This window comes from Typopeltis vanoorti, chromosome 1, assembly GCF_054136105.1.
Source record: "Typopeltis vanoorti isolate ZY-2024b chromosome 1, IOZ_Tvanoo_1.0, whole genome shotgun sequence".
Lineage (NCBI taxonomy): Eukaryota > Metazoa > Arthropoda > Arachnida > Uropygi > Thelyphonidae > Typopeltis > Typopeltis vanoorti.
This window is the reverse complement of record NC_143549.1, coordinates 52309861-52325505: the sequence shown is the minus strand read 5'-3', so window position 1 is coordinate 52325505 and position 15645 is coordinate 52309861. Positions and strand designations below refer to the sequence as shown.

Here is a 15645-nt window from a genome sequence, read left to right as displayed (position 1 = left end):
AGTCGCTAGATCTAGTAACAGAGTTACTAAGTTGGCAACACTGATGAACTGTGCAAGCGTAAACACGTGCATCTCAATGATTAAAAATGTTTATAATTTTATAAGATTTGTTAAATTGTTTATGTCACTATGTGTTAATTGATATATGTAATTTATGAATGCAAAATTTAATGTGTGTGTGTGTGTGTTTTGTTTTATTCCCATTGTTATACTATAACTATAGTTTTATCTATCTATACAAGGGATACACACAACTACATACACATTTCCAGGAGATATATGAAGCATAGAAGGTTCAGAACCACTTCTCTAATCTAACAAAGTCAAATATGTACATTTTTTTCCAAATATATACATTTTTCAAATGATTCTGCCACTAATGCATTTTGTTTGCTCCTCTGATTTTTCTCAGAAGCATTAGTCTTTTCCCTACTGTTTTATTTTTAAGTTCTCCACTTAGAAATAAAAGTTTTTGTTTTTTCAGCAAGATTTTTATGCCTTATTTGTTACAGAAGTTATTATTTTAGTTAACGAATCCTGGAGATTTGCACTGTATGTGTTTTATGTTGCTCCCACCCAAGAAAGATTATTTGCAAACTTAGAGTACAGTGGTGGCTGGTACACAAGCACTGCAACACTGCAGCACCCCCAAGGAAAAAACAAAAGAATTAAATTTTGTTTGTGTTTATAAATAATAACAATGTTTAGAACATTATATAAATGCAATACATGTTAAAGGTTACAGCTTATGTTTCAACATTGATTGAATAGTTAATAATTGGAATTGTTTCATTAACGCTTTAGCTTACGAAACAAATGCACTGCAATCTAACGCAGTGTTGGAATTATCACGTTCAGCCAAATGCAGCTCAACTTGCCGATATTCGTTTGCGCTTGTCATTGCACATGACAAGTGAATCTCACACTGCTCATTTGAGCAGCGTTGCTACAGATAAATTGTATGTTCATCATCATCATCATATTCCTGCTATGTACCCTCAAGGGGTGTACAGGATATGACAGTTCTTTCCTAATATCCTCATTTTTAATATGATATTGCCATTAATGCCATCCGTTCATGCCTATAATCTTTCTCAGGACTCTCATATCTGCGGTCTCTAGTCTTTGGTCAAGTGTTTTACTTCTGACCCAGCTCTCAGATCCATAAGTTAAAATTGGTTTGAACACAGTCTTGTATACAGCTAATTTAGTGTTCCGACTAATTTCTTTCTTATTCCATATGAATTTATTCAATTGACTTCCCACGATACCAGCTTTGCTGATTCTGTTGTCTATTTCTATATTTAGTTTACCATCTTCAGTAAAAATTGTGCCTAAGTAGCTGAAATGTTTTACTTGTTCCACAGGTTCTCCATTCACAACACAGTTGACATTTTCAATGATTCTGCCTATTTTCATTGTCTTTGTCTTTTTATTGCTGACCTTCATACCATATCTATTACAACAGCTATTCAATTTAGTCAGAGAATCTTGCAGACTTGTAGCGGATTTATTTAGAAGTATAACATCGTCCGCATAAAGCAAGGAGCTGACATTAACATCTTCAATTTTGATATCAGGTTTAATACCACTTTCATTCATAATGTGATCCATATAGATAATGAATAACAGAGGGAATAATGTACATCCTTGTCTCACACCAGATTTAACATTAAACCATCTTCCTGTACTTCCTTCAATTCTAACTGCTGACTCACAACTCAAATAAAGACTAAGTATTGCTTGATATAATGCCCCATTGACACCATATAACTGCAGCGTATTGAATAGCTTCTCTCTTGGCACCTTGTCATATGCCTTTTCCAAATCGACAAAACTTAAATACAGATCTTTGTTATATTCCCATGCTTTCTCAGCTATCTGTCATAAAGTCAAGTTCTGATCCTAACAGCCTCTCTTTGGCCTGAATCCAGCTTGTTCTTCACCAAGCTTTTCTTCCACAATTCTTCTCAACCGTTTCTCAAGTATACTGGCATAGATCTTGCCAGGAACACTCAGTAGGGAAATACCTCTGTAATTCTCACATTCAGTTTTATTTCCCTTTTTATATATGGGTACTATGAGAGCTCTACTCCAATCATCGGGAATTCGTCCCTCTGTCCAGGCTTTCTGAACTATGCAGTGCAGCCACTGTAAGACTTTTATACCACCATACTTCAGCATTTCTGGTCGAATATCATCTACTCCTGCTGCCTTTCCATATTTCAAGCCTTTGATGGCTTTTTCTACTTCAAGTATGGATATGTATTCCTGACTGCATGCCTGGTCAGTGTTTTTTTATCACTGTGCTGTCATCACTGCTTGTTTCATTTTTCAAAGTAATTACTCCATACTTCAAGGATATCTTTTTCTCCTGTTTTCATGTCACCTTTATCATCTCCAACTACTTTTACAGCACTCTTTCCTCCATTCCTAAGCTTCTTCAACAACCTCCAGAATATTTTGCCACCTTCTTGATATTTATTTTCTATATTCTTGCCAAAGTCCTCCCATGACTTTTGTTTAGCTAGTTTTACACACTGTTTAGCTTTCTTACATTTGTCTCTGTATTCTGTAAGAGTAAAAGCTGACTTATTTGCCAGGAACTTTTGATATGCTTTCTTCTTTTCCTTCACTGCCTCTTTAACTTCCTGTGTCCACCAGGGAGTTCAGATTTTTTTTTATCCTTGCACACAACCTCACCACATACCTCTCTGGCAGAATCAATCAATGTTTTCTTCAGAGTTTGCCACTGAATCGCCAAGGTTTGATTCCTGTTCTCAAACTCTTTCATTTTCTTTTCAATAATCTTTCTGTATTTTAGTCTACAGTTCACATCTGAGAGCTGCTCAACTTTTATTCGCTTTAAAACTTTCTTACATGTTATTCTTTTCAATATGAAATTCAATTTTATCCTGCTCAAGACTAAATAGTGATCACTTCCAATTTCAAATCCTCTGTACACTCTGGTGTCCTGCACCAGGGAGAAGACATCACTATCAACAGTAACATAGTCAATGAGACTTTTCTTATTCCTAGCCTCTTCTCTCCATGTGAATTTGTGCACATTTTTATGTTGGAACATGGTGTTAGTAATAACCAGTCCATGTCCTGAGCAGAAATCCAACAGATATTTGCCATTATTATTAGCTTTGCTCTTTTCTCCAAAATTTCCCAAAATATTTTTGTATGTCTCGCAATCATTTCCTACTCTGCTATTTAGATCCCCAACAAGGACCAACTTTTCCTTTTTCATTGTGTCAGTTGCTTTTTCTAGAGTGTCAAAAAATTCCTCCACTTCTACCTTAGTAGAACCTTCTGTGGGACCATAGGCACAAATAAGTCTCATTGTCCAGTTCCCCATTCTCATATTTGCCCACATTACTCTACTTGAGACAGACTGCCATTCAAGAAGATTAACCTCGTATTTTGTGTTGAATACTATGGTTACTCCTTCTTTTCCTTGATTGTCATTGCCTGAATATAACATTTTGTATTTATTGCTTAGAAAGATCTCACCAGTTTTGGTCTTTTTTGTTTCAGTCACCCCTATTATGTCGATCTGGTACTTATCTAATTCCTCAGCTAGCTCCATTTCTTTGCCATTCAGGCTTCTTACGTTGATAGTACCAATCTTTAATTCTGGTGATGTTGAGTTGGGGTTTGTTTTCAGATTTGTTCCAGTAGCAGACTTTTCGCTGTTCGCCCTGGTTCCCTGGCGAAAACAACCGGGGCCTTGTTTAACCGGGCGATGCCCCAGCCGGCATGAAATTTTGTCATGTTGTACTATCATTTTTTATTTTGGTTTAACCAATAAGAATACAATTTGGTCGGCTTAATCCCAAATTGCCAGCCCATCCTCATTCGTTCAGTATCAAAGTAGATACCCAACAGGGAGCACCACAAGAAGTTGAGGATTGGACATTAGGTCAGAAGCCCTGGTCGGTTCTCCGCATTCCTTTAAAGGCTATGTGGAGGTCTCCTCTCAGTTATACAGCTTTGACCCTTAAGCACCCCAAATTGTATGTTTGAACCGTTATATCTGTGAGATACGAAAATTTTATTATCGATGCATGTTTCGTGGTGATAGTGAACTATTTTTTGTAAAACTTATTTCATTCTGTTAAAATAACGTAATTATTTATTTATTATACATGCAAGACTGAATTATGACGAGTGTCACTGTTGAAAATATGAAAATTATATTTTTTCGATTATAGTTACACAAAACAAATGCACTGCGATCTAACACGGTGTCAGAATTATTGCATTCAGCCAATTGTAGCTAGACTCACCAATATTTGTATGCACTTGTCATTGCACATAACAAGTGAATTCGACACTGCTCAAAAGAGCAATGTAGTATTACTACAGAAACTGTATGCATGCGCACGTTATTTATGTGAGATACGAAACTTTTATTATTGGTGTGTGTTCATGGTGAGGGTGAAATATTTTTAATAAAGCAATTTTTCAAAAAAAAAATCAGCTAAAGCCTTTTTTTATTCCTGTATATAGGGAGTAGGCAAGGCCATTTTAGCCCTATCTAACTTTTGGAGACTGAGTGGGCAGTTCAATCTCCACTGGTATCCAATCAGAGATAGCTGACCCAAGGTTATCATTAATTAAGCGGCATGCAGTGAAGAGAGACGGCTCAACAAGTGCCACCATCTCGTGTCTCGTATTTAATGTCAGAAATAATGTGGTCCTATGGTCGATTTTCTTGAGTTTACGGGATGAAAAACCCAAGTTTACAGGAGAAAAAAAACCCGCTTGCCAGTGCTAGAGATCGACTAACTCAGAAACCGGTCGAAAAAAGGCTTAGAAAAATTTCTTCTAGTCGCCGACTAGATTCGAAACCAAGAAGTCTTCCTTTGTGAGGTCAAGTGCCATGGTGTGCAAGAGCCACATCCACTGAGCTACACAGGCTCTGAAGCAATTTTTTAATATGTAAATTTATTTATTAATAAATTGGTTACTGATTAAGAAAAAAAGTATTTTTTTTAATTTTATATATGCAACACCCCCACTTAAAATTTTCACCAGCTGCCACTGCTATAGTACAAACCTATTTTGTACCATGGATGGGCTAAGGATTTTTTTTTATTATTTTATCAATTTTATATAATTTTTTTTTTTTGTATTTTTAATTCATTTTTACATAGTCCAGCAACCTTGCTCTACAGACCAAACATGGAATATTTTCAAGACATTTCAGGCCTCCAATAAGCAATGTAGTGGTCTCACACCGAGTGAGGAAATTCATCTTCCACTTAAAGATAATTGCAAATATCCATACCCATGGCAGAATTTGAACCTGCAGTGTGTTAGAAAGCAGGTAAGCTAACCACTCAGCCAACCAGGTTAGCAATTAGTAATCAAAGTATAGCATCATTTGCATAAGGTAGAAAGTTACTTTTGCTATTGCCAGAATTTGATATCAGGTTTAATTCCACTTTCTTTCATAATCCATATGAATAAGAGTAGAGATGGTGTGTGTGTGTGTGTGTATCCTTCTGATAATAGTTAAGAGTGGAAATAGTGTGCACCTTGTATAAAATCATTGTTTACATCAAATCATCTTCCCATACTTCCATCAATTCTAAATGCTAAATTACAGCCTCTACATACAAGTATAGGATTGAGTATACTGAGTAAAGGACTAAATAAAATATAATTTCTTGGCAAGTATAATTTACTTTGTAACCATGTAAAAAAACTTTCTACAACTGTCTCTTATCCAGAATATTTTACTAAGGTGATGACACTTTTTTGTTACTAGTATATGGACAATATGAGGCCTACATTAATTGAACTGGGTATCTTTCTGAGTCAGGCTCCTACTGATGAGACCTCAATAAAGGTTAAAACTGGTCTGAGTAGTGACCCTTCCCATATTACACAGTAATATGCACTTCTGAAAGGAAGTGTGCTTTGCATAATGGGACACTAAGGCAATCAATGTGAAATCAACAGTCTCTAGTCATGAAGATACCTCACATACAAGCATTGCTTATAGGGGGTGTGAAACAAGAGGACATCCCTGGAAGTTGGATAAAGGTGTGGTTAGTAGTGTGTTAGGGATTAGATTTTTTGGAATGGGTTGCCAAAGTCAGTTGTCAGTGTTTTGTTAATGGGTTCAAGGACAGGCATGACAGACTCAATGGAGATGCCTGTAAAATAATAATAAATATAGGTTATGTATTACTCTTTGTAATGTTCCATTTTACTCCATATAATTAGCAGTTTAAAAAAGCTTTTCACTTGGCATCTTCACGTGTTTTTTATCCAGATAAACTGGCCATTCCATGGACACCAGTTTACACAACGTAAGTCTCAGAACAGAAAGGATTCCACAGAAAGAATGTATGGCAATCCCAATTCTGCAAGGATAGTGCAAAAACTGATGTGTGAACTGGTTGATTACTTCTCAGATGTGTGATCTGGCTTCCATGGTAAGTAGATTTGGGATTTATACAGAGTTAGCAGCTGTACAGCTGAAATGTAGTGCCCTGAATGGAAAAGGTGTTTTTTTTTGCAGCTGCTGAAGTTATAGCTGAAATGTGTTTGTGCTATCGAAGAAGTAATAATATTTCCAATAATATTAAAAAAATTATTGGAAACCAAAGCCTACATGAAGAGTCAAATATTAATGGAGAAAGATTAAAAATTAATTTGGTCACATCCAGAAATTTAAAAATAAGCAGCACTATGTTTATGAAGAAGAATATACACAAACAAACATGGATATCTCCAGATGGACATACATTTAATGAAGTAGACTATATCATAATTAGTAAAATATGTAAGAATTGCATTCAGAATATCTGGAGTTTCAGAAGAGTTGACTGTGACAGTGACCATTTTCTAACTGGTACTATTCTTAAGGTTAAAATAAACAGTAAATATTTTTCAGCATATGAGAATCACTGAGATGCCATATTAAACAAACTAGATAAAATAGAAGAGAAAAGAAAATATGAAATGTGAATTAAATTGAAAAATATGAAGCCAAAAGAGAATGAAAATATCTGAAATCATATCAAGGATAGGATAGGATAAAAGTAGCAACAGAAAGCTCCACTGGAATTCAAAGTAAAATCTTCTTCTTCTTCTCTCTTCCATCATTTATGTGGATGATGATGAGGTCGACTGAACTCTTTCCACTTCTGTCTGTCCCGAGAGAGTCCGAACAATTCTGTCCAGTTTGGTGTCGCTTGTTGTGATTTGGTTTTTAGGTCCTCTTTTATTTTGTTTATCCATCTAATTCTGGGCCATCCTTTGGATCTTTTACCTTCCATTGTTGTATTCAGGGCTTTAATGGTAGTCTTTCTGTTCCCATTCTGGTCGCATGGCTAAACCATCACAGTCTTCTTTCTTGGATTTTGTCTATTATTGTTATTTCTTGTTTTAGTCGTTTCCGTATGTCTTCGTTTCTTAGTCGATCCAACAGAGATACTCCAAGTAATCTTCCTAGCCAACCCATTTCAGTAACTAATAATTTTTTTCTCTTCAGCCTATTTTGAGATTCCAGCATTCACTTCCATAGAGGAGTATAGGGAGGACCATTGTTTCATAGATTCATACTTTTGTTACTTGTTTGATGTCTCTCTCTCTCTGGAAGTCAAGAGACATCTACTTTTGTTACTTGTTTGATGTCTCTTGACTTCCATATTTTATTAAGTCGTCCAAAAGTTTGGGATGCTTGACTGATTCATCTGTTTATATCTTTTATAATTTCACCATTGTACTCAATAACTCCTCCAAGGTAGGTGAAGTTTTCTACCTACTCTAGATTCTTACTATCAATTTCAATTTTCAGATTGGTGCTTCTTGTTCCTATTTGCATAATTTTTGTTTTGTCTGTATTTATGTTTAATCCAGATTTTATACACTCCTTTATTTTATCAGAAATTCGCTGTAGATTTTCTTATGTGCTTGCAAGTAATGCAATGTCGTCTGCAAATTTTAAATTTGTTAAATGTTTCCCATATATTTTGATTCCGGAGTCTTCATTATTTAAGGCCTTATAGGTTGCTTCTTCCAGTGTAAGACTGAACAGGTCTGGTCACAGATTGCATCCCTGTCATACTCCGCTCTTTGTGTGGAACCAGCTGGTTAAGGTGTCCTCCATTAGTACTGCATTTTCAGATTTCTCATACAGATTCTTTATTATTCTTATGGTTTTGTTGGGAATTCCAAATTCTTCCATAGTTCTCTTCTATGGATTGAATCAAATGCCTGACGAAAGTCTATGAAATTTATGTAACAACTTTGGTTGTACTCTAGTGTCTTTTCTATTAGCTGTCTTAATAGTTGATCAATTGTGCTTCACCCTGGTCTGAAACACTGGCTTGTTCTTCTCCGAGTGCCAGTTAACTCTCAGGTGCTCACAGGCATGGCAAACCCGAGATACCCAAGCTACACCTGATCTTACTTCATACAATATACACTTGGTATATCTTATCTGGAGACTGGTCTTCTACTCTTCTTTCCCTCTACTCTCTCTTACTTCTTACTCCCCTCCCCCAGTGCTATTAGAGCAACTTGAGGGCGAGGGTGGGTGACTCTTTCATCTCAAACTGTAGTTTCCACTATCTATTAAAAAATGCAGCTGAATTCAGGTCAAGGAGTGGTGGTTGACACTTGACGAAAACTTAACCATTGAAACCGAATGAACTCTAACCAACCTAAAGATACATGCCGGCTCGACCGTCCCCCGGTCAAACAAGGGTCGCATCCACTATTAGGGAACCAAGATAGTGAAGGCGAAAAATATGCTATTGGAACAAAACATCACCTAATAGACAGGAAAAACATAACAAGCATAGGAACATGGAATGCAAGAACTCTTCACCAGGAAGGAGCATTGGAAATACTACTGCATGAATTAGACAACTACCGATGGGAAGTGATTGGACTCTGTGAAACCAGATGGACTAGAAAAGGAGAATTCCACCATGGACAGTACAAAATCTTAACTTCAGGCAGGGAGGACAACAAACACCAAGAAGGAGTAGCACTTATATTAAAACCAAAGGCTCAAAACTCTCTATTGTCCTGCAATCCTATCTCACCTAGGATAATTAAAGCAAGATTTAAAACATCAATCGGATCACTAACTATTATTCAAGTATACTCACCAACTTCAACATCATCAGAAGAAGACAATGAGGAGTTCTATATGGATTTGCAAAAGCAATACAGCAGACATCAAGTCAAGATCTCCTAATTATAATGGTGGACTTAAACGCAAAAGTAGGCAAAGACTGGGATACCTGGCAAAGAGTAATCGGAAAGTTCAGGTATGGAGAAAGCAATGAACGTGGTGAAAGATTGCTAAACTTCTGCTAAATAATAGACTAACAATAAACAACACTCTTTAAATATCCAAAACCTCAAAGAAAATGGACATGGATATCACCAGACAGACAAACCAAGAATATGATAGCTATATTATTGTAAACCAAAGATGGAAATCAAGTATCCTAAACTGCAGATCATTCTCTGCAGAATGTGGATCAACCATAAGCTAGTATTAGCAAACCTAAGAATAAAGTTAAAATCTGGAAGCACTTTTAGAGTCAAAAGGAGACAATGTAAAAAAACTACAAGACAACAATATTCTAAGAAAATATCAACTAGAACTAGATAAAAACATGAAGGAACTACCAAAACAGAATATAAACATCGAAGAACACTGGTGCAAATTAAAGGAAATAATATTAAATTTGGCAGAAAAAACAATAGGTTACACAGAAAGAGGAAGTAAAAAGGCTAAGTGATCAAAGGAAAAGCATAAAACTAAAACAGAATTGAATATAATAGATTAACCAGAGAAATTAGAAAACTAGTTAAAAGAGACAAGAATAACTGATTAGAAGAAAAATGCAAAATGGTAGAAAAGCTATCAAAAGAAAATAACCTTCATGGATTATATAAACAAAGAGACCAAATTAGTAAGACACGGACAACAAAAATTACAATGAACAAAAACAAAGAGGGACATTTAATTGAAAGAAAAACAAAAAGAATGGCCAAATGGGAAGAATACTTCAAAGATTTATATAATAAAAACAGCTCCCAGGATATTACTATTCCACTGAAATGGAAGAGGAAACAAATATCTTTACCAAAGAAATAATAGCACACAGCATAGAAAAACTCAAAACTAGGAAAGCACCTGGCACTGATCAAATATATGCAGAATTCTTAAAAGCAGCAAAGGAACAACTTTTGGAACCATTAAAAACATTATTTGAAAGGATCTACAAAAACGAAGCAGTGCCTATTGATTGGACCAAATCAGTCATAACTCCTATATACAAAAAAGGAGATAAAGCAGAATGCAATAATCACTAAGGCATTAGCCCCCTCAGTATTCCAAGTAAGGTTTTTACAAAAGTACTCCAAAGTAAAATACAGCGCAAAAAATGGTTTAACGAAGATAATCCAATTATCTTCATCTGATATTCATGCTGCTCAGAAATATAAAGAGAGCAAGCAACGAAGCTAATAAAATAATCAGATAACAGAAAATAAAATCTCGTGTGCAAAGATTGAAGAAATCCATAAATACTTTACAGTAAATAACCACAGAAAAATTTTCCATGAAATTAGAAACCAAAAATAGGTTCTTGTATTCTTATATCCTCGTATGTTTTTTCTTGCAGTTATATCAGTTGCTTTAATATCATTTTTGTTCTAGGTGTTTATCAGAACTTTTACCCCCCCCACCCTGCATGAAAACAGCAATGTTCAACAATAGCAGTGGACAAACACTAGCCACTAAAGATGAAATAAAGAGGTGGAGAGAGTACTTTAACAAACTCCTAAACTGAGATGAACCTGTTGAGACTTCTACCATAACTGTGACCCAGAGAAATATTTAAACCTTCACTAGCTGAAGTAGAAGATAGTATTAAGGCATCTCAAAGACAACAAGGCACCAGGAATTGAAAGTTTTTTCACTTGGTTAAACTATAAGTTAAAGATATCAAGAAATTATATTCTTTGTTTCATCCTTTATCCAATTGTAAGCAAAGTATGCACATGAAGTAACTTCATAACTGGGCTTGTATATAGAGGCTAATGTCTTTATTATTATTACAGGTAACCCTCGTATAACGCGGTACTTATACAACGCGGTTTCGATATAACAAGGTCTGAAATTGTAGTAACCCTTGTTGAATGTAGTACTTATACAACACAGTTCTGATAAAAACACGATCTACAAATTGTAGTAACCCTTTATTTTTTCATGTTTTTCACTGCGTGAACTTAAAAATCAAATTTTATCTTTGTTAAATTTGTGTCTGCCTGTATCCCGCATGTAATTATAAGTAGCGAAGTTATATTAGGAGAAATACCCTTTAGCACGCATGTTACCTCAATTGTTTACCGTATAAAATGTTTATTGTTGAAAATTTTCCTCGTTTCTATCAGGAAAGTGCATTAAAAATCATAAGTGTGTTCATCTCAAGCCGAGCACTTTATTTTCTGGTGAGTTACATACAATATGTAATGCTTGCTTTTTTGTGTAAAAAAATTATTTTTATAGTAATGGCCACAAACTGCAACGAAAGGGAAAAACCAACATTGAAAACAAAATTAATTTCTCATTAAAGAAAAATATTCAAAATCTTGGATCGGCTGAAAAATGGAGAAAAAGCAGGAGTTTTTTTTAAGCAGGGACTTTGAATTTAAATGAATCAACAATTCGAACAATCAAACAAAATAAACATAAAATCCGAGAAAGTGTTTATTGCTGGGTCGATGATAAGTGTGAAGCGCGTTGCTCGTGCACACGATATTCTAATTGAAAAATGGAGAAATCTCTAATGATTTCGATAGAAGATTGCACCTCAAAAGAAAATTCCTATGGATGGAAATCTTATTAAACAAAAAACTCTCAAAGTTTATAAACATTTATAGTGCAGACAAAATGAACATAAAATCCGAGAAAGTGTTTATCGCTGGGTCAATGATAAGTGTGAAGCGTGTTGCTCGTGTACACGATATTCTAATTGAAAAATGGAGAAATCTCTAATGATTTCGATAGAAGATAGCACCTCAAAAGAAAATTCCTATGGATGGAAATCTTATTATACAAAAAACTCTCAAAGTTTATAAACATTTATAGTGCAGGCCAGGTGTTCAATGTGGATGAATCCAGGTTATATTGGAAAAGAGTGCAAAAACGCACCTATATTTCGAAAAATGAAAGATCAGCTGCTGGATTCAAAGTTTCCAAAGATAGAATTACTCTACTGTTTTGTAGTAATGCCTCAGGTGATTACAAATAATAATAATAATGACAAAACCAGTGTTTATTAACCAATCCTCAAATCCTTGTGCTATGAAAGATTAAAATATGCACTATTTTATTTTTTGCCTAAAACATTTATGCATTGCGTGCAATGAAGTTTAAGTACAATGTCATTTTTATACTATGTATTTGTTTCACAGTTTATATGTTTTCTTAACTTACATGAATTACCTGAATTAAATAAAAATATATTTTTTGTTGGATATGTCATTGTTGTTTATATAATTAAAAAAAAAAACGATTTCGGAATATAACCCTACTTTTTCTATGTGATGTGAGACTCGCATAACGCGATTTATATAACGCAGCATTTCTGCGGAACCTAACGTCCGCATTATACGAGGGTTACCTCATCATCTACACCAGGTTTCGCCAAACTTCTTTGACCGTCGACCCCTTCAAGAGTTTCTCGACTTTTCATCGACCCCCTCTATTTTACTATTACATAATTATAATAGACAAGCAAAAAAGACGTTTATGTAAGTTTTTAGATTGTTTATTTTATAGTTATTACAGTGTTTATTGTATGTATAATATAGTATATATTATTATATTACTTTTACTATCACTAGTAATATCACTGGTATTACTAGTGATATTAATAAACTACTGGTATTAATATCACTGGTATTACTACCAGCCCTGCTGAACTCTTCAACATAGAGAAGTTTAGTTCGTGAATGGATAACGATTGGATTATAATATGTATGTTGATGAATTTTAGAACATTAGCGCTCACTTGTATCTCAATGCGCAAAAATGAGACTGGGATCAAGACGTGTACGGTTCTTATTTACTTATACTTACACGTATTCAATCTCGCTCCCACTGCACCGGCCTGGCGGGAACTGCGACATCCATTTATTGGTAAATATGTCATTCTAGACGACTTGATTGGCCTCCATAACTATTTTCGTGACTTTTCTCCATCTTACAGGTCCTATTCATGTCACTGTTCCCACGATTCACTCTTAATTGCATTGTCATTCAGGATGGAGGTAATCCAAGTTAACCGAATTAAATATTACCCGTACAATAATGTCTTATATTTTTTTTTTATCGACCCCAACAATGTTATATCGACCACTTTGGCGACCAATGATCTACACCAATACCTACCGCCCATCACCACCACTAGTATTTTCACTGACAATCACAAACATCCATGCCCATGGTGAAATTCAAACCCACAGCCTTTTGGCTGGAAAGCGAATATGCTAACCACTCGGCCAATCAGGCTGGACTTCATATCAATTGCCCTAGTATCCTGTCATGCAAGGTACATATCTTTACAGAGAGGTATAATGCTATGCATTACGGGAATGACCACTACCAAGACCAGTTTCGACCTTTACTGAGGTATGTTTAAGTGCAGGGATAACTCTCCAAAATCTCCGAGTGATCTACACTCTAAATCTCACTGAGTGACCCTAAAGGATCACTACTAAACTCATTACTCCTGAGCTGAATCACTCCAGAACATTAACTCAGCAGAGGTTCCAACCAGTGCAAAAACCCCACCAAATAGAATTTCTCTCTCTACTCCCCAGGAGGTAAGTAAACTCAACAACAGGCATTAATAAACATCATCAGTGAGAGCTAGATCCTGAAGAGATATGAAAGTTGAAGTAATACAAAAGTCATTTAAATATAAAGAGCCAATAGGCTTCATTTCGGCAATATAAATATTATTCAAATTAAGGGGATATTAAATCCCACATTGAGTTTCTTATTCAGTTTTAAACAAAGATTGGAATCAGAGAGTTTCATGCTGAATATAGTAAACTATAAAAGTATCAGCGGTTACTAGCGTGAGCTAATGCAAGTAGTCCTAGTACGTAGTACAATCTCAGGCAACTCGTTGCAAAGGTGGGGAAAGTTCTGATCGATAATCTTGGTATTTTCCATAATGTAAAAACACATTTCCTAGGAAATGTATGCTGTTATTACATTATGGTGGGAGGTCACTACTCAGACCAGTTTCAGCCTTTTTTGAGGCTTCATCAGTGAGTAGCTAGACCAAATAGATACCAAAGAGTATAGCGAAAAGAACTTATATACTCTGCTATACGAGTTGTCAAACAGGTGCAACCATTAAGTTACTTAAATATAAAGAGCCAATAGGCTTCATTTTTATTGGCTTTTTATATTTAAGTAACTTAATAGTTGCACTTGTTTGACAACTTGTATAGCAGAGTATATAAGTTCTTTTCGCTATACTCTTTGGTATCTATTTGGTCTAGCTACTCACTGATGAAGCCTCAAAAATGGCTGAAACCGGTCTGAGTAGTGACCTCCCACCATAATGTAATAATAGCATACATTTCCAAGGAAATGTGTTTTTACATTATGGAAAATACCAAGATTAGCGATCAGAACTTTCCCCACCTTTGCAACGAGTTGCCTGAGATTGTACTACGTACTAGGACTACTTGCATTAGCTCACGCTAGTAACCGCTGATACTTTTATAGTTTACTATATTCAGCATGAAACTCTGATTCCAATCTTTGAGTTTCATATTCGGTTTTGAAACAATGTGGGATTTAATATCCCCTTAATCTGAATACAAAAGTCATATTTCCCATATACAAGTAGTCAAATAGCGTAACACCTTATTACTAAAATACTCTAGATTAAAGCTAGTTGTTGAAAGCTTTTTATTATACTATAAATTAAAGATGCCAAGAAGTTATATTCTTGGTTTTCATCCTATATCCAAGTTTAAGCAAACAATACCTTTCCATAATGGATAGCATTATACATGTCTGTAAGGGTATGTGCCTTGCATTATGAGATACTAAGGCAATTGATGTGAAGTCATTAGCCTATATATAAGTAGCCCAGTTGTGAAGTTACTTCATGCTCAAACTTTGTTTGCTTAAACTTGGAAAGGATGAAACCAAGAATATAATTTCGTGGCATCTTTAACTTATAGTATAACCAATATAACTTATACTATAACCAAGTGAAAAAACTTTCAACAACTAGCTCTAATCCAGTCTTTTAGTAATAAGCTATGACACCTTTTGAGGTAAGTGCTTTGTCAGTGACTGAATTTGGAACTTTTAATGGAAGAATAAGCAATCTAAGAGTAGAAGTAAAATGGCCGTTTTAAGACAACTTTTGTTAATGTACACACAAACAGAAGCTGCAGAAGAGGAAATTAAATATGAATTCCATGAAAAACTAGAGTAGAAAAAGCCATTAAAAGCCTGTAATGTGCAAAGGCAGCTGGAGTACATGATATTCGACCAGAAATGCTCAAGTATGGAGGTATAAAAGTCTTACAGTGGCTACATTGCATCGTTCAGAAGGC

General features: G+C 35.1%; 1 protein-coding gene across 2 annotated transcripts in view; it reads right to left on the bottom strand.

Moving 5' to 3' along the window:
• Positions 1 to 15645, bottom strand: part of LOC150109972 (E3 ubiquitin-protein ligase RNF34) — a 246749-nt gene that overhangs the window by 212959 nt on the left and 18145 nt on the right. Inside the window, exon 1 of one of the 2 annotated variants that reach the window (XM_090416134.1) lies at positions 13136 to 13242. The exons of the other annotated variant lie outside the window; for it this stretch is intronic. Coding sequence (XP_090272260.1) covers positions 13136 to 13185 — 50 coding nt within the window. The 5' untranslated portion in view covers positions 13186 to 13242. Of the gene's footprint in view, positions 1 to 13135; positions 13243 to 15645 lie in introns of those variants that run through there. 2 annotated transcript variants of the gene reach the window in all.